This window comes from Sphaeramia orbicularis, chromosome 1 (assembly GCF_902148855.1).
Source record: "Sphaeramia orbicularis chromosome 1, fSphaOr1.1, whole genome shotgun sequence".
Lineage (NCBI taxonomy): Eukaryota > Metazoa > Chordata > Actinopteri > Kurtiformes > Apogonidae > Sphaeramia > Sphaeramia orbicularis.
Window position 1 is genome coordinate 49,722,106 of NC_043957.1, and position 26,147 is coordinate 49,748,252.

The 26,147-nt window shown below is 37.1% G+C and overlaps 1 protein-coding gene across 1 annotated transcript in view; it reads right to left on the reverse strand.

Annotated features, from left to right (window-relative positions):
• The window catches only part of frem3 (Fras1 related extracellular matrix 3), a 54,746-nt gene that overhangs the window by 7,203 nt on the left and 21,396 nt on the right, over positions 1 to 26,147 (reverse strand). The window contains exons 3-18 of the mRNA XM_030140714.1: positions 24,573 to 24,719; positions 21,610 to 21,840; positions 20,787 to 20,912; positions 19,540 to 19,791; positions 11,012 to 11,161; positions 10,722 to 10,931; positions 9,527 to 9,724; positions 9,267 to 9,431; positions 6,918 to 7,100; positions 6,693 to 6,823; positions 5,217 to 5,375; positions 4,066 to 4,369; positions 3,133 to 3,264; positions 2,092 to 2,423; positions 1,078 to 1,270; positions 874 to 978 (exon numbers count right to left, since the gene is read on the reverse strand). Coding sequence (XP_029996574.1) covers positions 874 to 978; positions 1,078 to 1,270; positions 2,092 to 2,423; positions 3,133 to 3,264; positions 4,066 to 4,369; positions 5,217 to 5,375; positions 6,693 to 6,823; positions 6,918 to 7,100; positions 9,267 to 9,431; positions 9,527 to 9,724; positions 10,722 to 10,931; positions 11,012 to 11,161; positions 19,540 to 19,791; positions 20,787 to 20,912; positions 21,610 to 21,840; positions 24,573 to 24,719 — 3,018 coding nt within the window. The remainder of the gene's footprint in view (positions 1 to 873; positions 979 to 1,077; positions 1,271 to 2,091; positions 2,424 to 3,132; positions 3,265 to 4,065; positions 4,370 to 5,216; positions 5,376 to 6,692; positions 6,824 to 6,917; positions 7,101 to 9,266; positions 9,432 to 9,526; positions 9,725 to 10,721; positions 10,932 to 11,011; positions 11,162 to 19,539; positions 19,792 to 20,786; positions 20,913 to 21,609; positions 21,841 to 24,572; positions 24,720 to 26,147) is intronic.

Here is a 26,147-nt window from a genome sequence, read left to right on the forward strand (position 1 = left end):
AACCAGAGCAAAATATGAAGAACCTGAAATGTTATAAGAGTAGTGTGTGTAATCTTACCAATATTCTGCCTGTTACTAAATGCTTTGTGTATTTGTAGATCCACTGTGATTTGTAAGTTGTGATACACATGTATAAATTATAAACTAAGGTGTAATATTGTTAAAATTGCACTCCTTTTTAAAAGAATTTTCAGGTTGTTCATATTTGTTCATGTTATGTTCAAGTACAGTTCGTAGACGTAAACATTTTCAGTATGGAATTTGACTTTTTTTGTTTGCTTGTTTATTTATTTCGAATATAACGTTAAAACTGAACCACAAAACATTTATATAAAAGAAAGGAAAGCATTCGAAAAGGAGCAGGATGAAGTTTAATTTATAATCTCCCGCCCCCTTACCCCATCCTTCTACTTATCCTAAATTCCTATGTCAGATCCCAACAGTAGCTCAAAAATCCTACACATATCAGACTAAATTCTTTTTTTCACTCATAAACCTAGAGAAAACTTTGGAGTTGACATTATTTATAAGTTCTTATTCTATCATTTATATAATTTTACTGGTGCGGCCCACTTCATATCACATTAGGCTGTATGTGGCCCCTGAACGAAAGTGAGTTTGACACCCCAGTTTTACATTGTTCATTCCAACGGTAAACCCTACAGGGTCATTTTGACATTTGCTGAAATGACCTCTGGCACTTTCACACAGGAAGGACCCCTAATGTGGGGCTCCAGAAATAGATGTAGACAGGATGTGGGCCATTGGGTAATCCAATAGCAGCTGCTGTACAGAATGACCTCACTGGGTGGGTTAAATGTGTAAAGGGTGTGTGTGTGTGTGTGAGTGTGTGTGTGTAGACCACTCCCATACCTGGATGAGACATAACAAACTGTCCCCTGAAGCGAGCCTCGGTCTTGAAGTTGACCACCAGACGACCCTCCTCGTTTATCCTCATACTGGTGGGGTACATCGCTCCTGTACGAACACACACAGACGTCTCACACTGATGTTGACATGCTTTCATACTTCCTTCAGTAACGTACAAAACGCAGCACCGTTGGTCTGACTACGTACCTTGAAGCTCAGCCTCAGGTGGGCTCCCGATGCCGTCCTGCCACAGAATCGCTGTATCGTACACAAAGGTGAGTTTGAGCTCCGACTGCAGGTCAAAGTGCTGCCAACCCCCCACGGCTACCGGTGAGTGGAAAACGTATGACACGAAGAGAGGAACGCGCAGGGTGACGTAGGACTGGACCAGGTTCAGAACCTAAATGGAAAGGATGAAGACAATGAGTTTCCATGTTCCTGCAGCAGATCTGCCTCTGTTTGGTCCTTCACCACTGGGAGCTGGGGTGCCATGAAGCGGGGTAAACATGACAAATTCATGGGGCCCAGTATTTGCAGGGGGTCCAGTGGATACAGGTTAAAAGTTGTGAAAATTTTGTGTAAGCTCCGCAGTAAAAGAGATAAAGAGTGAGTATTTGCTAGTGGAAATGTATGGAAATCTATGTGGTAAGATAACCTAAGCTAACAGAATGCACCCAAAACCAGTGACTTGACATTCATTTTCTATATGATGTGATATTTTGCGTTATTGCGATATTTTGAGTTTTTATTATGTAACATCTTTTTGAATCCCACCGCTGATGAATACCTAATATGTCTACTTATTTATGTATATTTCCTTAATTACCATATTAATAATATCTTGCATATATTATACAAATTGCTGTTCTAATTGTGTCTTAATAGAGAGTTTTAATATTTATATTTGGTATATGTCTTCAGAGCTATGTATGTTTGTATATTTAGAGCTTTACATATATAATAGATGTATATTTTTTCTTTTTTGTTGTATTGATCATTTCTTTCCTGCTACTTTTATTATATTTGAATGGAGCAACTTTAACACCCAATAATTTCCGTCTGGAATTATTAAAGAATTCTAATTCTGATGAAAAAAGACTAAAACTAACAATAAACTAAAGAAAACTAAACAAAAGCAAGGATTTATCCAGTAGTTTCTAAGTGAATGTGAAAGCAAAAGTACATAATAAGATCCAAACTTTTGAATACTGCTGGTCATACCTGTCCGTCAGTGCCGATGGAGCCTCCGCAGTCATTCAGCAGCTCTGACATGTCGTAGTAGCTGGTGAACTCCCAAAGACAGGCCTCTAAGTTGAGGTTCCGGTAAAAGCGCAGGGAGTTGGCTGAGCGCATGGTCATACTGTACTGGTACGGAGACGTTTCGCCAATGATCTCAGGGTTCTTGGTGGCGTCGGTGATGAAGCCGTGTCCCGTTTGGATCTCGTTGAAGTCCAGCAGGTTGGAGCAGCGGTGGTTTCCCACACGTGTACCATCGGGACTCAGGGTCAGCTCGAAGTTGGACAGGGGTCTCGTGGAGATGACTGGTAACATACCTGTCGAGAAACAATAGGCTCTTCTTGTTACACCTGAAATCAAAACACTTTAATGCTTTTAAGACTGCCATTATGACAGGCCGCCTAAGTGTCTTCATGTTTTCTTTGCAATAAAAATGTCAGAAAATGTGTTTTTTGCCAGTTTTGCACCTTTGTTTTCAGGAAGAACTTAACTTTCAATATATTGCCATTAATTATCATTAATATAAATAATAAATGCTTAAAACAGTGTGTTTTGGTAAAAAAAAAATAAAAAAAATAAAAAAACAGACTTGAAGTTTTTAGTATATTTATTATCAGAAATTAAATGTAAATGTCCATAACAAATTTTTTTAAGATTGCAGAAATAAACTTTCAACTATTTTACATTCGCTCAATTATGCTTTTTGGTCTTGAACATTCAGTATCCATATTATGGCTTCATATTTTTTGTTATTTCCAGGCGCTTTTTAGCCTGTGTGGAAGTGTCTGAAGCCGTTCCTTTCTACTTGTAATAGAAGCTAACATTGCCGCTGTAAAGTGTTATATAGTGTTGGAAAGCTCGGAATCTCAGCTTTCTGATGCCGTTTGAATTTTGTGGATAGCATAAACAGTTTAGGAGTTACAGTAATCTGAATGCTGCAAAGTGCAAAATGTAGCGCCGGAGAGACTGCCGTTGTTTAAGGGTTAATGAGCAGGTGTTGTGTTTTTTTTTTTTTTTACTGCTCACCATCCATATGGGGCATGTTGACAGTCAGTTTGATAAGATTGGGGAAGTCCGGGTCATCTGAGCCGGTGTAGCGGATCTTAGCCGAGAAGGGTTCAGCTCCAACAGTATCTGGGATCCGAGGCTGACACATACCTGCAAAGAGGACCACAGGTTAGACCGATCGCCTCCAAAATGAACCTAATCCTGCTGATTTCCTCACACAGTCCTACTTCATTCAGTTCAACTTCAGGTTATAAAATATATAAAATCTTGTTCTTATAAATCACATATGCGTAATGTATACAACATCCTCTGCCCTTTGACCTTTGGTTCAAGCAAACTGAATTGAACAGAATGTTGTTATTGCATGTTCTCACATACACTTGTCTACTAAATTAGAATAATCTCGTTTTCAGACACATTCCTCTTTTTATTCCTATTTATACACATTAGTGATCACCTTTGAATCCAAGTTACATTTTACCTGTCATGAATAAATTACATTTTCACAATCATTTAATGAGAAAAATGTGTTTTCCCACATAAATATAAATTACACATCCATCCAGCCACACATTAACAGTTACATGTTAAAACAAAATAAAATAAACTATTGATAGCTGAGGTAACTTATTGGTCAAGTCCTGTAAAAAATAAAAAAAACAGTAAATGTGTAGTAAATAAAGTGCATATGAGGTTATTCCACGACAGTCCCTAATAGTGCATTTAAACAGTTTTGGTGCAGGTCATTGGGGGAGTGGGATAGGATGGACACAGGGTAAAAACTGCCCCTCGGATGGGGGGCTGTGGGGGTTCAGCCCACATAGGCCTGATTGAAGGGGCCTGAGTTCAGGTCTATTGTCATCCCCCTACTCTCTCTTCACCCTCTTCATCTACCTGATCTAAGAAAGGTCAAACACCCTCTCTTTGGAGATGGTGAGCGTCTCCCCTCACCTTCGTCTTTGCTGATCACAGTGATGGGGCTGGACAGCTCCAGACCCGCGTCTCCGTTGGCATTGAAGGCCCGGGCTGCACACTGAACCCTGGAGCCGGCCTGGAAGTAAATCGAATCCAAGGTGATGGATTTGGTGTTGGTAAAGAAAGTGTTGGTGTCCACCTCCCTCATGGGGCTGGTCACTCCGTCAGAGCCGGTGGGGGCGCTGACCAGCCAGCGGTACTGGGTCAGAGTGTCATTGATGTTCTCCACAGCGCAGATGGAACCGGTTTTGTCAAAGTCATGATACTTTGGGTTGCAGGCCTGAAGGAGATGACAGATTCAGAAAACTTTATTCATTCTCAGGGGGCAATTTAAGGCACATATGAGCAGCATGACTTGAAGATGTATAAAAGACAGGGCACTTATTAAAAAAGATCTAAATAGAAAACATAAGCAATATATACACAGTATAACCAGTGAAAACAGTGCAGTGTAAACATAAAATTAGGGCACTGATTAAAAAAAGATCTTAAGTAGGAAAATAAACAATATATTCACAGTATATCCAGTGCAGTGAAATGGAAACAGGAGTGGCGGGGGTTATATATTTACATGTCTGATAAAAAAAATAAAGAAAACAACAGAAGACAGGTACACAGGTAGAAAGACTGTGTAGAACAGACTTAAGGTGCATATTGATCTTTTTTTTTCAGATGATGGAGAGTATTATTTCTAAAAACAAAATACAAAACAAGTGGTGCCGGGCAAAACAAACCTCGCCCTCGCACCTTTTGTAGTTTATTTTAGCATCGATTCAGCTGATGTCATCATGTCTATGCATGTGCTGATGTCATCATAGACATAGACAGCATAGACAAATTTCGGCCATTATAAGTAAATGGGAGAAAAAAGATTTTAAAAATTCATAAAAAAATTTGAACTTTGACCTACTTTTCCTAAAACGTAGTGACAGCTATTCTGGGTCACTGGTAATCAAAAACCAATTTGGTATGAATTCAACCAATAGTTTTGCTGCTAAAGTATTAACAAACCAATATAGAAACAAACCAAAACAATACCCCTTGCCTCGCCTTTGGGGGGTGGGGGGGAGTGGGTGTACAAATAGAAGAAGTTAATGATATGTGGATGTCAGCTGCATCCAACTCACCGTCACACACACAACAGGATATCCATTGGGTGGGTGGGGCTTGTCTTTGGTTTTAGCTGTGTCGTCATACATGAGCAGGGAAACCACCTGAGGCACAGCAGGGAAGGTAACGTCCGCCACACTGTCCATCTCTTCAATGTATACAATGGCTTTGTTCATCTGGTGACAACAGGAAAGTCATTGTTAGATCTTCGTTTAAACCAGGGGTTCCCAAAGTGGGGTATGCGTACCCCAAGCGGTACTTGGAAGAAGCCCAGGGGGTACTTGAAATTTTTTTGGGAAAATACATTAAATAAGTAATCATGTACTGAATACAAAATAAATAATGAGAATTAATGCTAAAATATAAAACATAATAAATACATTCTTATAAAAGTTTTATTGTCAATCATCTTGTTTAAACTTTGGTAACATTTTAAGAACATTTTCTTTTATATTATTCAAAATGAGTTTGAGTAGCTAAGTAATTATTTTTTGTTGATGAATGGTTCATTTATTAATTAAGAACCAATTTATTTATTTTTCATGTCAATGAAAGAGGGCACTTTTCAGTTTATATTTTGCAAACAAAATTTACTTTAAAAATGTCTTTTTTAAAAAAAATGTCTTTTTAAAAATGTCAGTGTTAATTCTCTTCAGTATAATGTCTGTCATCTCAAGCTAATGATGAGGCTAATGACATAAGTAAGAAGTAAAAAGAAAGTAAAACGAATGACTTTGTTTAGTTATGTTTGTTTAGGTTTGCAGGAAACTTCAGGATTCTGTGGGAATCCCTTTATTTAATCCAGTTTAAGTCCAGTTTTCAGATCATGCAGTCAAATTAACAAAGGAAAAAGAGCAAAAAGGCTAAGAGATTGGAATGATTGCTATACCAATCCTTTAAAGAGTTTTCTAAGTTTTCTAAAGCTGCATATTTTTCTTATTTCAAGAAATCTAGACTGATCTTATAGTTTCATTTTCATCTTCAATTAACCTAAAATATTTAATGCTATCATCTGTGTTTAAAAATATAAATGTTTTCTGGGGTCGGGGTTAGAGTTAGGCTCGGGTTTATCTTTGGTACAGGGTTAGACTGCACGTTATGTTGTTCAGTTAATCCCTCTTTCATCTGCAGTTAAAGGGTAAAACAATTTAGCTGGAGGTAACTTATTTCTGTCCACGAAGCAGTTCATGCCTAATGGAGTCTGTATGGGGAGAATGTCACAGTTCTGTTTATAGGTCCATCTACTGTTTGTTTCTGATGGGACATTCCCTGCAGCATCTCGTTCCAGAGGGACAAGCTTTTTATAAAACTGTGGTTCAGTCGCGCTGACAGCAACGCCAGCTGCTGCGTGGCTATTTTAACACATACTGACATGACACGGCGCATGCTCACGTGTGTTGGAATGCAATACTGTACCTGTGCACGTACAGGACCGGTGGTTTATTTGGGTTTGTGTGTCTGCATGTGAGTGACATGTGGGTTTTTTGTCTCACCTGCACTTCGGCCACCATGTTGTCGTCTGGCTTCATGTGGACGGTGAAGGCCTCTCGCATCTCTCTCTGGCCGTCGTACAGGATCTCAATCTCCACAAAGTGCTCCTTCTCGCCCTCCTTAAACTCCACATCTAACACACATGGACGGATGAGTGAGACACGTAAAGACCCCCTCCTGTGGATTTATATACCAACCAAGAGGTACATTTGAAGCCATGCTTTTACCCTCTGACAGTGGGTTGTAGTCCTCTCCAGAGGTTGCAGAGCCATCCTTGGTGTGCACCCTCACCACTGACACCTTTGAGGTGTCACCAAGACGCAGGATAGGTATCTTCACAATTGCCAGGTTTCCTTTAACCTGGGGTTCACGCACACTAAACTTGATCTCAGAGAAACGGATGATGGACTCTGCAGGAGAAAACAAATTAGAAAACATGTTTTTAACACAAATGTACCTCAAAAACAGGGGTTACATAAAATACAGCAAAGTTAATAGGAAACAGGGTTAAATGTCTGCTGTTGTACTGATATTGGCAGTGATGAAATATAACTACTACATACTTTATGTGAAGTACTGCACTTAAGAACTGCAAATGAGGGAAACGCTTTAACCCATAAAAACCCAAACATCCATCAGCAACCAAAAGCATCTACTGATCTAAACTGTTTAATACCTGTTGATTCACTAATCCCACCAATCCATGTAAATAATTGGTGTAAAATGCAGTTTATCTTCTTTTCATTGTCATCAGATATGACCCATTTGGATGTTCAGAGGCTCTGTAGTTACCATGGAGATACTGTCATCTTCTACAACATTGATTCACCAGTAAAACCCATGGAGTTGGATCAATGAAAGCAGATGGAGATGCTTGGTTTATGTTCAGTTAATGATATATTTTACTGAAAAAGTCACTTTTTCTCCCATTTTCTGTTTTTGATATAATAACCCTCAACTTTAATTTGAGCTTTAATGAACATCTTCATGATCAGTAAATTAAATACCCGATTCATACTGATAAAATGCAAAATACAGAGGATAATATTATAATAAATGGTGATAAATCATTTAAAAAAGGTTAAATATAGAGAACATTTCATCTGGGAAGTGACACAAAAGTAGCACTGGGTATTTATGGGTTCAGTATAACCAAGGTATAAATGTACTATAAGTGCAACTGTACTTTTTTCTCCTCTACATTCTTTCTTTTATTTCTCTCAAATTACAATTTTTCAACCCCATCACCACATAAAGTGTTCTTTCATAAACTGCCATCAGTGTACTTCTCCTTCTTAACCCTCAAAAACCCAAAAGCAACTACTGATCCAAAATATTTCACAAATTTTTAACCACCAATCGCAGCAATACAGTGAAATAATTCAGCTAAAATGCATTTGGTCATCTTTTCATCAGTGTCAGATGTCTTTTTTGTTTCTGTCATGACTGTGGAAACACTGTCATCTTCTGCAACATTGATTCATCATTAAAACACATGTAGTTTAATAAATGGTAGTGGTTGAAGAAGCTTGTTTTTATGTATAATTAATGTTATATTTTGCTGAAAAAGTCAAGTTTTTTTCAACTCCCTCTATTTATAATCTGAGCTTTTATTAATAACTACATGGTCAGTAAATATAGGAAAATACATGATTTTCACTGGAAAAATGCAGTTGATAGTATTATAATGAATGGTGATGAATCGCTTGGTAACGCTTAATTGTTGAGAAAAATCCATTTGGATGTCATCACAAAAACAGTCCTGTGTCTTTATGGGTTGAATTAACTAAACTCAAAAGTCTCTTGATTAACTGTAAATCCCACTGATCCAAAACTGAAAATAGGCCTGGTTTTCGTGAGCTCTCCGAAGCTTTTTAGAGACTGTTTTTTGAGTCTCTTTAGAGATACATGGTTCTCATGTAACAGTGACACTACAAAGATATGGTCTAGTATACAGTTGCAGAAAAAATTATTAGACCATCAAAAGTCATCAAAAACAATGGTTATGCAATCAAGTACTAACTCCTGTGTGTATCATGTGAGTAGAATAGACAGAAAAGAAAACATGTAATGCCTAAAAGCACTGTTTTTGTCAGTACAATGCCATAGATATTGATGTAAGTACTTAACTGATTTTGGTTATTACCAAGAAAACCATGAAAAATGTCCAGATATCAGCTCTTAAATTAAACTTTTGTGAGCTATTTTTGTTCTTTTCATTATATTTGTCCAAACAAATGTATCTTTAGTTGTACCAGACATTAAAATGAACTAGAAAGTGAAGAAAACAAGGGGTGGTCTAATGATTTTTTTCTGTGACTGTATATGGAAGCTTCAACAAGTTCAGCCCTAATCATCTCTAACATATGTTTATATAGAAGTAAATTTAAAAACATTACATATAATAGTAACATAACAACACTGTAAGGGACCAGTGTTTCACTATTATAAAATTACTGGTTAATTCTGCACAATGACTACTTCTATTCATCCTCAGGTATTGAATGCAGAACTTTTACTTGTAGTGTTTTCACTAATATTTCATTAAACATTATTCATGTCAAAAACACACATACTGTCTTTGTCATCGGTCACAGTGACCAGCGCTTCCTTCTGTTCCCCCACCGAGGCTCCATATGGAGACTTGCTCTTTGGCATTCCCAGCACCAGGCGAAACTCCTCATCGTCCTCATGGATGGAGTCGTCCACCAGACTGACCACACATGGCTTCTCGCTCTCACCTGTGGAATAAACATGCAGAAGGCTGTATCGAACACGAAAAACAAGAACAGGTTATGTATTATGCAGATATGAAAGTGTAAGAGCTACATCCCACCTGGTAGGAAAGTGATGACTGATGCGTCGGTGTTGGGCCTTTCGGTGTAATCCATCATGACCTGAGCAGAGCCTTGGCGAGTGTAACAGCGTACCGTCGACTTCAGGTTAATGTCTCCACTGCGATAAATGATGGCTGCTACTTCTCCATCAGATTCATCCACTTTATAGCTTTTCTCCTTAAACTGAACCTTTGGCACTGAAAGACCAAAAGACAACAGTCATATTCATGTATATTCATTGTACTTATCATATTAGTCTAGTACATAGTGTACACACTGCTTGAGCTAATTGTGTTTTAATGTGTGTGTGTGTGTGTGTGTGTATATATATATATATATATATATACATGCACATATTAATACAAATGTTTGTATAATATGCATATGCATGTATAATATGCATTATATATAATGTATAATATTTAATGAGAGAAAACTATCTTATATTGGGCTTATGCTTGGGCTTAACCATGTGGAAGCAGCACAAGACATGTTGAACCCCTGTTTGTAAGCAATCCAGTAATATTTGGTAGGATGCCTTCATAGTATAATGATATGACAATGAAACATGCGTCAGTTTGGACTGTAGCTAAAGATTGAGTTTTACACATGTGCTCATAGCAGAATTGCAATATTCTGAATAATGTGGTGAATATTGCCTTAACTGAATGTCATCTTTTATTTTTATTTAAGCAATGGGCTCAAGGTGATCTATCCAGAGCTGGACATTGACAAATGCCTCACCATCCCATAGAACATGAATAAGAAGATCAGCTATTTTTGGGGAGCATCCTCATGTCTTTTTTTATTCATCCGATGCTAGTATTGCACACTATTGCAGCTGTAGACATTAAAGAATTTAGGAGCAAACATAAGGGTTTCTTCAAATAATTCAACTCAAGTCTGTTATCAGGAACATGGGTACCCAAGATAGTGATTAGGGAGGAAATCAAGTTTAAAAACAGCCAGCTCCAAGCACAAAACAGACTTCTACACAAACTTTATGCAAGTACCACCTTCCATATTGAACCTTTAGTTGGTGTTTTTATAAACATTACTAGAGAGCCAATATGTAAGTATATGTCATGTAGGTTATTTAAAAATAACTATGAAAAGATTCATATTCACACCAGTTTTAAAACATAAATCACTGTGGGTATTGTCATAAATGATTGTAATTTGTGTGACACTCACAGTCAGTGATGGTGTCATTGATGGTGATGGTGGTCTTGCTAGGTTCCCCCAAAACTGCATTCATGGGCATCCGTAAAACCAGATCAAAGGTCTCTGGTCCCTCTAGCTCTGGCTGACCCAGGTCATCCAGGATGGTCACCCTAAATGTCTGCATCGTCACTCCAGGGGCAAAGTCCAGATTGCGGCTGATGCCTACATAGTCCAATCCAGCTGCAACACAAAGATAAAGTCTGAAGGTTAGACTGTGATTTAACATCATGACTCAATGCTGTCAGATGATCGGATGGTACCTTCTGCAGAGACAGGGTCACTCTTCCTGGAGCGAACGGTGACGGTTGCGGTCTTGGACAGATCAGTCCCGGTTCTCCAGACCTTTACCTCAACGTAGCCTGAACTCTCATCCACAACATACTCAGGTTCCCCGAAATACAATGAGGGCTCTGTAGGGTTGGAAACAATGGGTTAGGGAAGACTTCTAACATTGCCCTTGGTAAGTATGCTTTAATAGACAAGTATTGGCAAAAGTAAAACACACAACTCTGTATTATTATAATGCTGCTTTGGTTTTTGTCAAAATCTATCTCTATTGCAGTACAACAGAGAAACATAAGCTTCTAATCGATCCCAGTTGAAGCATTATATTTAGACAACATCAGCTTCAGGGACAGACTCACACGAACGGCTGAATCAACTGTTTCATTTTCCCATTCTTGACTCAGGACAGGAAGAGAGCTGTCATCCCTCTTATCCTGCCCTCCTTTAACCTTCATCTAAATACAGACAGCTTTGTCTGAACTCAACGCCAAAGGGCTGAGAGTACACCTGAAGAATAAGGTGTGTGCATGTGTGTGCATGCAAAATGTGGCATTAGCAGAGGGATGTTCCTGGTTTCTGATGATAGAGCAGCTGATAAGCACTCAAAAAGAGGGGGCGGAACAGACAACCCACCACTTTGCAAAGACAGAGGCCAAGAATTCAGACCTCTGGGACACATCAATTTATCTCTCTTCACTTATGTATAAAGCTTGTTTTCATCACATTCTGCCCAGCCAGTACTCTTAAAGATGAGCTGATAGAGGATTCAGCCCCATACACTCCTACTGCTCATGACAAATGTCCATTGTCCTAACACGAGCTAACACTGGCCACATTAACAGGCTCAAGACCCTGTTTTGACCCCTAGCTTGATGTGGCTAATGGTAGCTAGTGTTGGCAAACTCACTGTTTGACACTTTGATAACTCAGTTTTCTTGTTTATTTGTCACACTATTGTTAAACAGTGACCTCTGCCATTCTTATCACACCATTACATCATAATATCAATGTTATTTGGTGACTGTTATCCAGCAAAAAGGTGTAGTTATAGGCTATTATTATTAGCTTGTTTGCTAATACTAGCTAATATTAGCTACTTTTAGTTAAGAATTAAAATCACTCATATTCAACCTAAAAATGAAATATTCCAGTACTTCAGGTAAAAGAGATAAATATAGTTTCCATAAACTGTAGTGTCAGAGTAGCAGAGTAGTTGCTGGAGCCACTAACTTAATGTAGCTGATGTTACTAGTGTTGAGAACATTTACCTTTGCTAGCTTTAATCCACACACTTGACAGTCATACTGCACGGTTCCTGCGCGTGCGGCTCGCGGCTTGTGTGGTAACTTAGAACAATATGATAACACAGCCAATACTAAAATAATATTCTGCTATAAATGTACAACTAACACTACGTGACAAACATGCAAACTCCCACATTAAATGTATCCTTTCATCTCAATGAATGTTTTCAAGAAGGGGGTAACTGTCAAACATGGCAACATAGTGCGCTTCCGTCATTGTTTACGCTCCTCTGTGTTGGCAGTGCAGATAGCAGCGCGAGCTCTCATCTTCTGATAGCTAGCTTGATATACACAGGACACGAAATGGACCGATTTCTGATCAAAAACGGACAATAAACTACAAATACAACATGAAGAAAGTCGAGGACATGCATGCCCACTTCCGTTCATCCCAGTATTAAGGTAAATAATGTGTGATATTAATTGAAAAAGTATTAGCTGTGTTGTTTCTCCTTTTTACTTGTAGAAATGCTCATTTTTCTGGGTGATTTGACATAGTGGGTACGGTTACATGATGGTTTTTTTTTTTTTTTTTTTTAAATCCAATTTATTTTTCCAGAAGAAATTAATTCGGAACTAAAGTATTTTCTCTTCTGTTTACATGGAAATGTTAAATCCGAATAAAGGTTTACACGAGGTATTAATAAGGTAGATAAGTGAGTAAAAGGGTTTGCGCTGCAGTGCTCACGTTGCCTTGTTCTCACAGCCCTTCTGTTAGCTTAGCTTAGCATAGTCACTGCATTCCCATGGTCACATGTAGCCAGTTTTTTAAAGGTGATTTGTTGTCTTTTGTAAGTGATTTTCTGAAATTCGATTCTCCCTAATTATTTCTTTAGATCCGCAACTTACAGCAGTCATACAATCTTCGGACTGTTGTGTTGACGGAAGTTGGAAAATGTTTTTGTTGGAAGGGATGCATGCGCTAAATTAGCTTTGCTTTACCGTTTTAGCTTTGCATTAGTTTTTATTTCCCAAGATTTTCTTACTGCAGTAAGTCACATGGCCATGATTTGAGCCTCAATTTGTGATCATATTGACCCCACCGGACTAAAGTAACGATTAGGGAGAATTGAATTTCACAAAATCACTCATAAAATACTACAAATCACCTATAAAACCCTGGCTACATCTGACCATAGGAATGAAGTGATTATGCTAAACTAGGCTAAGCTAAGCTAACGGAAGGGCTGCGAGAACAAGGCAATCGGTGCACTGCAGTGCAAACTGATTTGGCCACTTATCGAACTCATTAGTGCATGACAAATGAATTAATAAAAACACAAGTGGAGAACTATTGATACAGGATTTTAGAGGCCGGTAGATCCCATCAGAATAGCCCACTGGAACTGTTTGGATTGACTATACTGCAGTGTATATTCTTCCGCCACCGCAGAATGTGTGCATCATCTAGTGATGTGACGTTCGCGAACGAATCGAATCTTTTGAACGGCTCTTTGAAATGAACGATGGGAACCGAGTCTTTGTAAAGAGCCATTCATTTATTTCTATTTATTTAATTTTTTTTTTTTAAGGAGGGAGTGTCCGATTGCCTGTCAATTTAGCGTCACTGGGGAGGCACTGGGCAGGAGGAGAATGTTTGAGCAGAAAAAAAGAGTGCTTGTGCATGTCTCATGGAGAGAAGTTAGCAAAAAACAACAGTTTGAAGCGTGAGGTGAGCATACTGGAGGAGACGGAGCTGGAACACTGGTCGAAACCAGAGAAAAGTTTGAGAATGAGTGAGTGACCACCTGTGAATAATGAGCCAAAGAAAAATGTTATTTCATAAGAAAATGTTTTATTTTCTTCTTCATTTTTAGGCTACAGACTAGTCCACATAATGTACCGTGATGTTTCTTGTCAAATTCCAACATTTGCCTAATGTCACCTCTCATGTCATGTATTTAGCCCACACATTTGAACTAACTATTCTTTTTTACGGTAAGATAATATTTACTGCCGCACCAATTAAACACCTTTAAAATGTAATGTCAATCATCACATGTACCTTATTTAGTAATTAAAACACTGGTGTTTCAAAATAATGCAAAAACCATAAAAGAGCCAGTCTTTTGAACAGCTCTTTTCAGTGAACGGCTCCTGATTGAATGGCTCGCTTCAAAGAGCCAAAAGTCCCATCACTAGCGTCATCATGACAGGACAAGACGAGAATGTGCAAAATTGCAGGAATAAAGTCCAAACGGAATAAAGGGTTTACATGTCCGAGGAATAATTTAGATCAGAATTAAAAGGGGGTTAAACCAGTGACTTTATTCAGGTTTAAATTTAATCCAAACTATTCTTTTTCAACTGGAATAAGGTGTTTACATGGGCATCTTAAATAGGATCTAACCTTTAATCAGATTAAACCAGGAATAAAAGCTGTTATGTAAACGCACGGAGTGATATATTAAAAGTGGCTCCCCCCTTGACTTTGCTCTGCCAATGTGGCTGTCCTTAACAATGGTTAAATCATTAGTAAAGTTGTAGCTCTAGGCTTATAGTGTCAATTTATTCTGAATTACTAGTTTATGATAGTAGTTAATATTAGTCATATTAACCTTATGTCAAAAGCCTTTCAGTTTATGTTCAAAACACATAAAATATTTGGTCTATTTTTAATAAATGAATGTCACTGGTTTTGACTAGTAGCCTGATTTAGTTAATGTTAGTTAGTGTCACACTGGTAGCTTTAATCTAATTGTAAATCACACTATTGTTAAGTAATAACCACTTCCAAATTTATCACATCATTGTCTCACAGGTGAATTAACTTTTGGGAGTTTGTTAATTTAGTTTAGATGAAGTAGTTTATTTGTAACTTTTTTTTTTCAAGGGATCTAAATCTAGGGAAATATTTTTTGTGAGGTGTCAAAGGTGAGATTCAGAAAGGTCAGAAAAAATATCACATAATTAAAGACTAAAACATCATACCATTTTAAAACATATTTTTCATTACAACACATGCGCAACCAAACATAAAAAAGTGACACTATATGTATGTCAGTGTATTTCCTTTGAGACAAATAAACTGAAAAATTAAATCTAAACATATTTCTCTATATTTTCTATTTTAGTAATTCTCAGTCATTTCTATTTTAGTTTGTGATTCATTAATATTTTATTTAAGAGTCAGTATTTCTATTATTTGCAGATACATAATAAAGTATACGTTCTTTCTCTTTTCTCTGTAATGTTGCTCTCAGTTATTTGACAATAATTAGAAATGTCAGAGCTTGAGTTTATTTAAAAGTTGATGGATGCTACACACAGCTGATGCTGAAAAAAGGATTTCTGGACAACTTTCAATCACATTCACTCTCTGGTATTTAGTACAGACATGGTGTTGGACAAGGAAGTCAGTGCCAACAGGGCAACCGTAAAGATCAGTGGGAGGAAGAGTCAGACAAATAGAGTAACAATAGAGGCCTGATCCTGGCAAGAGTCCAGACTGCATACACATACCCAAAAACACACACACACACAGAGCTGGATTTATGGTGGGGTGTTACTTCAGGACCCACCAAGAAGTAGAACCACAATAGAGGTTTGCACGGAGGAGTCTGGGAATGCACACTGATTATTTATACATAGAGTTCAATTGTGCTCTAGTTACAAATTGCATGTTTTCTCTGTGTGCAGGTCTGTCACTATACAACTACCACGGCCAAGAAATTAGCCTCAGTGAAAGGTGACCGAGATAGGAGAGTAATGTGAGTGAAAGAAAAGTGGGATAGTACACAAGAGAGACCTTGTGTAAAACCATGTGGGATTTAAGAATGCTTCCACCTACAGTTGAGGAAAAAATTATTAGACCATCAAAAGCCATCAAAAACAATGGTTATGCAATCAAGTACTAACTCCTGTGTGTATCATGTGACTAAAACAGACAGAAAAGAAAATATGAAAGGCCTAAAAGCACTGTTTTTGTCAGTACAATGACATAGATATTGATGTAAGAACTGAAGTGATTTTGGTTATTATCAAGAAAAACATGGAAAATAGCTGGATATCAACTCTGAAATTAACCCTTCCACAGACGGGGTCCACGGTCTCGGCCCCATGACTCAATCACATGACATATTCAACACGTTGAAGCATCGAAAATCGGTCACGTAGACCACTGGGGAGAACTGCATTTGAAAGTGCGGACTTGAAACACTCCTACTTTTTATTTGATGTTGATAGAACAAATACAACCGGAGATATGACGGTTTGAACCCGGAGAAAACAAACATGAGTGAAAGTATGAAAATGAGGTGGTGGTGGGGGGGTTATATTTCTGACCATATCGTCGTCATTTTTTGTCCTTTTTCAAATGGGAAAAAAAACTGTCCAAATCTGCGGATTCTAATCCATAAACTGCATTAGCATTACCGGTGAGGGTGGGGGGTGAGAAATCCAGAGGAAACGCTTATGTAAAGATATGCTTTTATGTGAAATATATTAATTTATTACAATTTTGATTTTATAGACCTGGTAGTTGGAACCAGTAATCACTTTTAAAGTCTTTGAAAAGGTTTGTAATGCATCTTTGTGTTATTTATGCAATAAATTAAATAAATTTTTCAAGTAGGATTTTATATTTTTTGTGTGTTTTTTGTCCTTTTGTGTTGATCTAGTAGGTTGAAGTGAAAAAATAATAAGCAGATGAGATAGATTAAGTTGTGCTGAAAAAAAAGATACCAAACATGGGTATATTAAACATTTCTTTATATAGTATATAAAGGCAAAATCAAAAGTACTCCAAAATGACAAAATTGGCTCAGACCCCTAAGAGTTAAACTCTTATGAGCTATTTTAGTTGTTATCATTATATTTGTCCAAGCAAATGTACCTTTAGTTGTACCAGGCATTAAAATGAAGAAGAAATTGAAGAAAACAAGGGGTGGTCTAATAATTTTTTCCGTGACTGTACAATCTCTACAATTTGTTCAGACATGTCCTTTTGATCAATCACCTTTTGCTGCTTTACATCTGTGTTTATTCTCAAGTTAAATGTGCAAATGTAGTCGTTCTGGGCCGGGATGAAAACATGCCAGTCATTTTCAGTCCTTCTTTCTCCACCACCTGCCTTTTGGTCGCTACAGACAAAAGGATGCCCTCTGTTTCCCCTGAGCTCCTCTGAATGCCAGTGAGGACGGGGGTTTAAAGTCCTTTTATCTGTCAAGCACAGACCCCAGAGCAGCGTAACATCCACCGAGCACCCTCCCCACCCCCACCCAGTCACCTGTCTATTGTCGTCCTGTTTCTAACCCTCAGACAGACAGACAGACTGACATGGTGGATAAATGAAGCACAGTATGTAAACAGAGTAGACAGACTCAGGCGTAGAGATAGAACAGACTTGAAAAACGCTGCAAAGCCAATAATGCAGGTACACTACCCAGGGCTTTGGGTTTGGCGACTGTGGTTTTGGTGCAGTCTGAACCTTTGGAGGATTATCAGTGCATATTAGCCTCATCTCTCACTGTGAGAAATCCAGCTAAGATGTTACAGTGGCTTAAAAGACACAAAACATAAATTTCAGGAACTTGCCTATAAGTAGAAAATAATATTTTTAAAGCTTGTAATGAATAAATAAATAGAAAAGCACATAAAACAGAAGTGGAAGAAATGATAATGCAAGTATAGCAAATGTACTTAATACTTGATTTACTTGTATTAGCAAAACTAGTATTGACTTGCAAACATGAAAACACAAAAGTGGGAAAAAAAAATACAATGAGTAATCAGCACTAACTAAAACTGTTCAGATTTGCACCTAAATCAATATTGTTTTTGTTTGCCTGTTAATGTTTCATGGTTTGCTAAAATAAAATGGCTTTACACAATATATGACCTTTAACCCATAAGACCCAAAAATCCATCATCGACCAAAACCATCTATTGATCTACACTATTTAATACCTGTTGATCCACTAATTCTATCAATACATGTAAATAATTGGCGTAAAATGAAGTTTGTCATCTTTTCATGGTCATCAGATATGACCCGTTTGGACGATTCAGAGGCTCTGTAGTGAATGTGGAAACACCATCATCTTCTACAACATTGATTCGCCTGTAAAACCCATGGAGTTGGATCAGTGACAGTGGATAGACACACTTATTTTATGTTTAGTTAATGATATATTTTGCTTAAAAAGTCACTTTTTCTTCAGTTTTCTCTGTTTTGGTATAATAACCTTAGAATTTACTCTGAAATTTAATGAACATCTACATGATCAGTGAATTAAATGTAGGAAAATACATGATTTACACTGAAAAAATACAAAATACAGAGGATAACATAAGAAATAGTGATAAATCACTTAAGAAATATTAAAAATAGAGAAAAATTCATTTGGGAACTGCCATAAAGTAACACTGGGTCTTTATGGGCTAATCAGCGCTGCTTTTGTGAATCATATTTGATATCATGTCTTCTACCTTCATCAGCTTCTGTAAATCAGGGTTTTCTTTATAATAGATGAAAACCCAAATCACTAAAACGAAAAGTAAAGTGTGTTAATTCTTTCTTCTTACTGCACACTTGTTTTAAAGAGGTCGTATTTTGCTAAACCCTCTTTTATTAGTCTTTGGTACATTTATTTGTGTGACCCTATTAGTTCAAAAAGCTTGAATTAGAACCCTCCAGGTGCTGCAAAGCTATCTTTATATTCATTTTGGAGTGGATTTCTATAACCCGTTTTAATTTCTGCTTAATTTGTTACATCTATAACTAGTTAAGTCGCAACATTTGCACGTATAAGGTCAAGACTTCCGATGAACATTCCTCCGAATACACTACAGCTGTTTGACAGCAGCAGCAGTTGTAGTCCATTCTGAAAATATGTCCAAACTTCAAGCTGATTACGATTTACAATTATGTTGATTTATGTTCAGTTGTTGGTTGAACAGGACAGAGCAGCACAGCCGACAACCTGGAGGAGGTGGGGCGCGAAGTGGCTCATGTGCATTTAAAGGGCCAGCGCTCAAAAATAAAGAATTCAAACCCAAGCATAGCATTTACAGTTTATGTAGACCACAGGGAAATGTTTTAAAATGCATAATTCCATTTAAAAAAGCAAAACATCACTCCTTTAAAACTAAACTGAAATAAAAACTAATATAACTGATATAATGAAAATGCAGAACTGTAATGAGTGCATTCCTCTTTTGTGTGTGTGTGAGTATTAACCCAGTGCTGCTCTACTCACCGTCGTCGCTGTCTGCCAGGATGGTAACTTTAGCAGAGGGGTAGTTGGCGCCCACCTGACCACCCATGGCCATACTGAGGCTCACATTGAAGCTCTCCTCCTCCTCATACAGGGAGTCATCAATGATTATGATGCGACAGTGTTTCTCTCGCTCGTCTTTGTCAAAACGCAGAACGCTGGTGTGATCCTCCGGTCGGGTGATGTAGTCGGAGTAGGACAGCACAGTACTGGGTATGGTACCAGTGGCTGTAGCTGAAGAAATATAGAATACAAGGAGGATATGAGATGAAACTGTATTAGTTTATTTGAGGATATTAACACCAAAGTGCATATGCCACACACACACTTAAGACATAATGATAATTTAAATAAATATCAGCATCAGACATTTTTCTGTCAATACTGATGCCAAATATATTTCTGTAGCCCTTAGGAGTCTGAGTGTATTTTGGCAGTTTTTGGAATGTTTTTGATTTTACCTTTATGTTTCTCATTCTAAAACTGTTTATCTTGTCATGTTAGGTAGCAAGTACAACCTCACCTGTGTGAGTTCACAGCTTTTTTTTTTATTTGACATGCTGTATTAAAACACTGAGCCTAAAATCACACAATACACATGATATCCGAGTAGGAAAAAGTTAGATTCTTGACTGTTTTTCACCAAAAACATGTTGAATGAAGTCTTTTTTACAACTTAAAATGAACTTTGAAAAAATAATCACAAATTTAGCAAATAACAAAGTTACATATAACTATTTACATAAAAATGCAGACAATGCCTTACAAAACAATCTGGTGTCGCAATGTGATGCCACAAGCATCTTCAATGAACCATTTTTACAACTCAGAAAACCACATCTATTTATATAAACAATCTGGTGTCACAAGATACCACACATCTAATTGGCTGATGTAACCTTTCCACCAAATGTGGTGACATGGTTTTTGTTTTCTTTTTTTTTTCATGCAAGCACTTCCCTTTGAAAGAATGTTTTTACTGTCTATATTACTGAAATATTATGTTTTTATTGTGTATTTTAAGTCTGCTTTTATTTGGCCTTTCAACACAATTGACTTCCCAGTATTACTTTGACATTTGCATTTTAAGCGCAAGTTGAAATGCAGACTCAGCGAAGCTCCTTCTGCTGATACGCCATCTTAAATCAGTTGAGATTTGATGCAAAGGTGCATCCAGGGACTCCTAAGTGTTTCGGATTGGAATGTGCATAAATTTCCATCAGTCATACCTTGCTGAGTGTAACAAACAACCATGAGCTCCTGACTGGCATCTCCTGAACGACGGACCGGCACCAGCAACTCCCCCACATCCTCCTCAATCTTGTACTCAGCTTGAGGAATGAACACAGTTGACTCTGTTTAGGAAGAAAAACCAAGAGGATGAGTAACAATGCATAAGAAATTGACTCACTGAGAATCTTTTAATAATAGAAGCTGTATTTTATTTAGATTTGAGTCAATTAATCAATAAATTGAGTTGAATCGATTTTAAAAAAAAAATGACTGAATTACAATTTTCCTTCATCTTTTTGATTTTGCTGCTGATACACATCAGTTATGCTGTTGTGTTTCACACGGACGCTTATTGTGACGCTTAAGACGCCAGGATCAACACAAACAACATGGAGCGTAGATCAGATGCAGGCAGAAAAAGTCTATATGCTCACTTTTCATCAATTACTTCTTTAAACTTTTAAGCACAAATATTAAAAAAAATCTGTCTATTTTTTGTAGTTGTATGTTAGTTCTATCTTAAGTTGATAGAAAGTTAGTAAGTTGGATACAAATTTACTGAAGACTGCAGTGCAAATACTTTTTGTAGATGTCATTTGACTTGTTTTATATATATATATATATACACACACACACACACACACACATACATATACATGTTTGTCATTTTCAGACATTTATTTTCATATTTTTACTAATTTTTCACCTGTTCACATAATTGTTTAATCGAATCAAATCAATAGATCGCTGTCAATTACAAAATTAATCAATAGCTACAGCTCTAATTTTATTCTGATGACCGACATATGAAGGTCTTACCATCTCCAGGGTCCACAATCTCCACTATGGCGGTGTCGGGAAACTCCAGCACAGCCATGACTGGGTCTGACAGCTGGATCTCAAAGGTCTCTGACGTCTCAAACTCCTGGTCAGTAAAGATCTTCACCTTCCAGGTGGCTGTGGTCTGGCCGGGGTTGAACTGAACCTGCTTCTGGGCTTTGCCACGGAAGTCTTTGTCTTTTTCAGCTGTACCATCCTTGGTGGCGATACCTGTGGGAGTGACATGTTCATGTTTATTACAAGGTTTTATTTTTATCAATGCCAGAGTACTGATAATCCGTCATGTAGTCAAGTCAAATCATAATTTACATATTAAGAAGAACACCACTGCTATAATTATCAGTAATGAACTGACTATGACTAAACAAGCACATAAATAATAATTATATAAATAGCAAAACAGCATATTCTTTTAAATTTAGCTGGATGAAAATATAAACGGAATCCAAAAAATGTAAATCAGATTAGAAAATTGCACTATGTAGTGAAACACTTTGAAATAACATGTATACAATAAAACTACACAAAAAAAAAGGTTACTGTTCATTATTCCCTAGTGTTAATGGTTCATGATGCCCAAGAATAAAAGGGCTTTGTGCCTCTACAAATAAAACATTTTCTCATAAATATGAGAAAAAAATGAAAGCAACACAAAAACAAAATCAGTGTAAACTATTCAATTCCTCCAAGATAAGAACAACAAATAAAGATAAATAAAACTACTTGAACACATATAAAACATAACTGAACTAGAAAATAAAACTGAAAGATGAAATAGAAATAAGAAGTAATGGGAATTTCTAATAAGAAACCATAATGACTCTGACATGAATACAGAATACATCAACATATTTCAACATATCATATGAGTTTACAGGATGTCTATACAAGTCTCATGCATCTATTAAAACAGAGGAATAAACACACATGGTAACACATGTTTAATCTGTTGTACATGATGCCAACACGAGCAGTATGATGACATTTCCTTGCGGACTGTCCTGGAAAAGGTTAGGCATACTTTTGATTAGACCTTCTTCTTTTTTTGTTTACAGAGACAGAAAATGGAGTGCCAGTCAAACAAGAGGACAAAGGCTCTGCAGCATTTAGGATGTGACCACGCTGTTACTGTCGGTGTAACTTCAGGAGTAAACTGGAAGTGTCCTGTGTCCTTACAGGAATCTGCACAGGCGTTAAACGAGTGAGTTATGTTGATGCTTTATGGCAAGTGCAGCCTTTAAAATGGCATGGTGATAAGAGAATACAGAAGAAGGGAGTAATTAAATGGGCCGTAAATCTTCAAGATACCATTGTAATAAGGCATGTTGTCTAGTGGCATAATCTTAAAGGATGCAAAGAATTACTCATTATTTTCAGTAGAAAGTGTGCGCAAATCATCTTCAAAATAGAAATGTATAATTAAATCCAGTCACCTAAATCCAAAACATAATGAAAAACCAGTAGTGGCTTATCAATAGAGGCAGCTAGGGCACCGTTCCAATAGGAGTCACATAAAATAATCTCACAAAAACATTAATATAAATAACCAAGCTATACATGATACAGCCTGTAAGTATCATGTATAATCTGCATTCAAGTGTAGGTTAAAAGTGTTTTTGGTTGTTTAGTGAGTAGTCAAGTCGTGTTTCCTGTTTGGGGCAAAACAATCTGCACCCAAGGTTCCCCCTTTAAGATAAGATTAAGATAAGATAAGATAAGATATACTTTATTGCCCCCAAGGGGAAGTTGGCTGTGGGCAGCAGTGCAAGGGAAATGTAACACCACACAAAAAACACAGTACAAAACAAAAAGACATCACAGTACAAACACATGACACCAATAAATAACACTAACCATACTATGACATGGCATCCTGAAGCATGGGACAGTGTACAGCACCAACAGATAAGTAAATAAGACTATTGCACAACCCTAAATCCATACTAAAATATGCAAGAACATCACAAGAATTAAGAGCCAATGTGATTAAAAATAATATAAATAAAAGATGAGACACCACCACAAATAAACTTCGAACGGGGTCGCCTGAAATTTCTAGTAACTGATGAAAATAAAAGATAAAAAACTTACTAATAAAAAAATTATTGTGAGTTGAGAGAGACAATCACAATCACATAAAAGACATGACAAACTGTGAAGCTGAAACTGAAGCACTGTGGTACTGTTTATCTTTCAAATGTTCATTGTGGTCAGTTTCAGATGCTGCGGCTCTTTCATAATTCATAATTTGAGTTATTGTTTGTTCAGTATTAATTGTCAGCCTTGTAAATCCAAGCTGGACTGACTGTACATATCCTGACCAAGGAAAATAAAATTCTCACTTTGTGCAGTAATCTACACCTGGCTTTTTTTGTCTCCGTCCATAATAATGTACATTATATAGACTAAATGTCGTCTAAAATTAATGTTTATTTGCAATATAGTATAGCAAACTAGTACATGATCAAAAACAAAATAATTTTAGCAAAAAAAAAAAGTCTCTGTTTTGAATGTCTGGGGTCATTTGTGATGTTAAAATGGGGTCATGAACCAAAACAGGTTGGGAACCACTGCTTTAATGCCATGCGATCTATTTGTACTACCTTCGCCCCTGGTCTAAATGCATTGTCCATACTATTAGTCGAAAAGACACTTGTCAGGGATGTGCCTGACAATAAACAATAGTCATGGAAAAATGTGTATGCTTGAAGGATAGACGGGTAAAATTTACATATAAAAAATAAACAACTGAAAAAACATGCTGTGCATTTTTAGTTTTATTTAAATTAATATTTTAAAATAGTGGTGCATGTGCTTTGGCGTACCCTAGTGGGGATATGTGGTTATAGCACATCCGAAAGCTGACTTGAATACTGTGCTCCACCAAAAAATAATTTCACCAGCCGCCACTGTGAAAAGCATGTCGGTTTCATGACACTTACTGATGAAGGAGGTTTCCCCGAGGTAGCCTCTGCGTTTGAGTGTCACCTCCAGAAATTTGGCGTCCTCATCCACTAAATAATACTCCCTCTCCAGAGAGATCCACGCCCAGTTGAGCCGGAATGGCTGAGGCTTCAGTTTATTTCCACCTGAAGAGCGAGAAAGAGAAAAAGTGCTTTATTCAAGTTCCTTTCACGGTGCAGTACAAAAAGGAAACAATCTGTTATGAGCCACTGAGGCATACAAACTGCTCAGAGCTCAAGGATAAAAAGGAATCAGGTGGGGATTTTAATTTTGGAAGGGTAACATGATAACTTAATACCTGGACTTCCCTAAACCTCACATCACTGGGCCTCAACAGAAGCAGACTTATTTTGGATTTCCTCTTGTTCACAGTCATTTTAGGTTTGAATTCAGTTTATCATCTATTTTCAATGCTGTTTTATTATTTTATAAAGCCTTAAAGACTTAGAACTATTTTTGTCATGGCCTCCAAAGGATGATAGATAGATAGATAGATAGATAGATAGATAGATAGATAGATAGATAGATAGATAGATAGATAGATAGATAGATAGATAGATAGATAGATAGATAGATAGATAGATAGATAGATAGATAGATAGATAGATAGATAGATAGATAGATAGATAGAGAACTTCCCTGGAGAATTACTAAATACTTGTGTCTCAGGTGTCATTTGGATCTCATCTGTTAAATTTGACCCTTTTATTGGTTCATCTTAATAAGATTTTAGGAACATTTTGCCTGCCAAGTGAGAGCTTTGATTTGCTAAAGTTAACCCATAAAGACCCAGTGCTACTTTTATGACAGTTCCCAAAGGATATTTTCTCTATTTTTAACCTTTCTTAAGTGATTTATGACCATTTGTTGTAATATTATCCTCTGTATTTTGCATCTTTTCAGTGTAAATGATGTATTTTCCTGTATTTAATTTACTGATCATACAGATGTTCATTAAAGCTCAGAGTAAAATTGAGGGTTATTATATCAAAAACAGAGAAAACCAAAGAAAAAGTCACTTTTTAATCAAAATATATGATTAACCAGATATAAAACAAGCATCTCCATCCACTGTCATTGATCAAACTCCATGGGTTTTACTGGTGAATTAATGTTGTAGAAGATGACGGTGTTTCCACATTCACTACGGAGCCTCTGAACATCCAAATGGGTCATATCTGATGACCATGATGAATGGATGGATGGATAGATGGATGGATGGACGGACGGACGGACAGATAGATAGATAGATAGACGGATGGACAAACAGACAGATAGATACAGTGGTTAAAAGGACAATAGTTTTGTACGTGCTCTACCTTTCTACAGACCTTTTTCACTGCAGACATTTTGACTCATTATGGCAGAAAATGAGCAGATGTAATTACTTTAATTCCCAATTGCTGCATTCCATGGAGATGCATCAGTTTCAGGGTTTGGGTTTGTGCATTCTGGCTCAGAGGCACGGCTTTCCGGGACTCTTGAATGGAACAGATCCATCATTAATGTCATTAGATCACCTGTGTTTTTCCTGCTGTGATAAGCCCAAATGT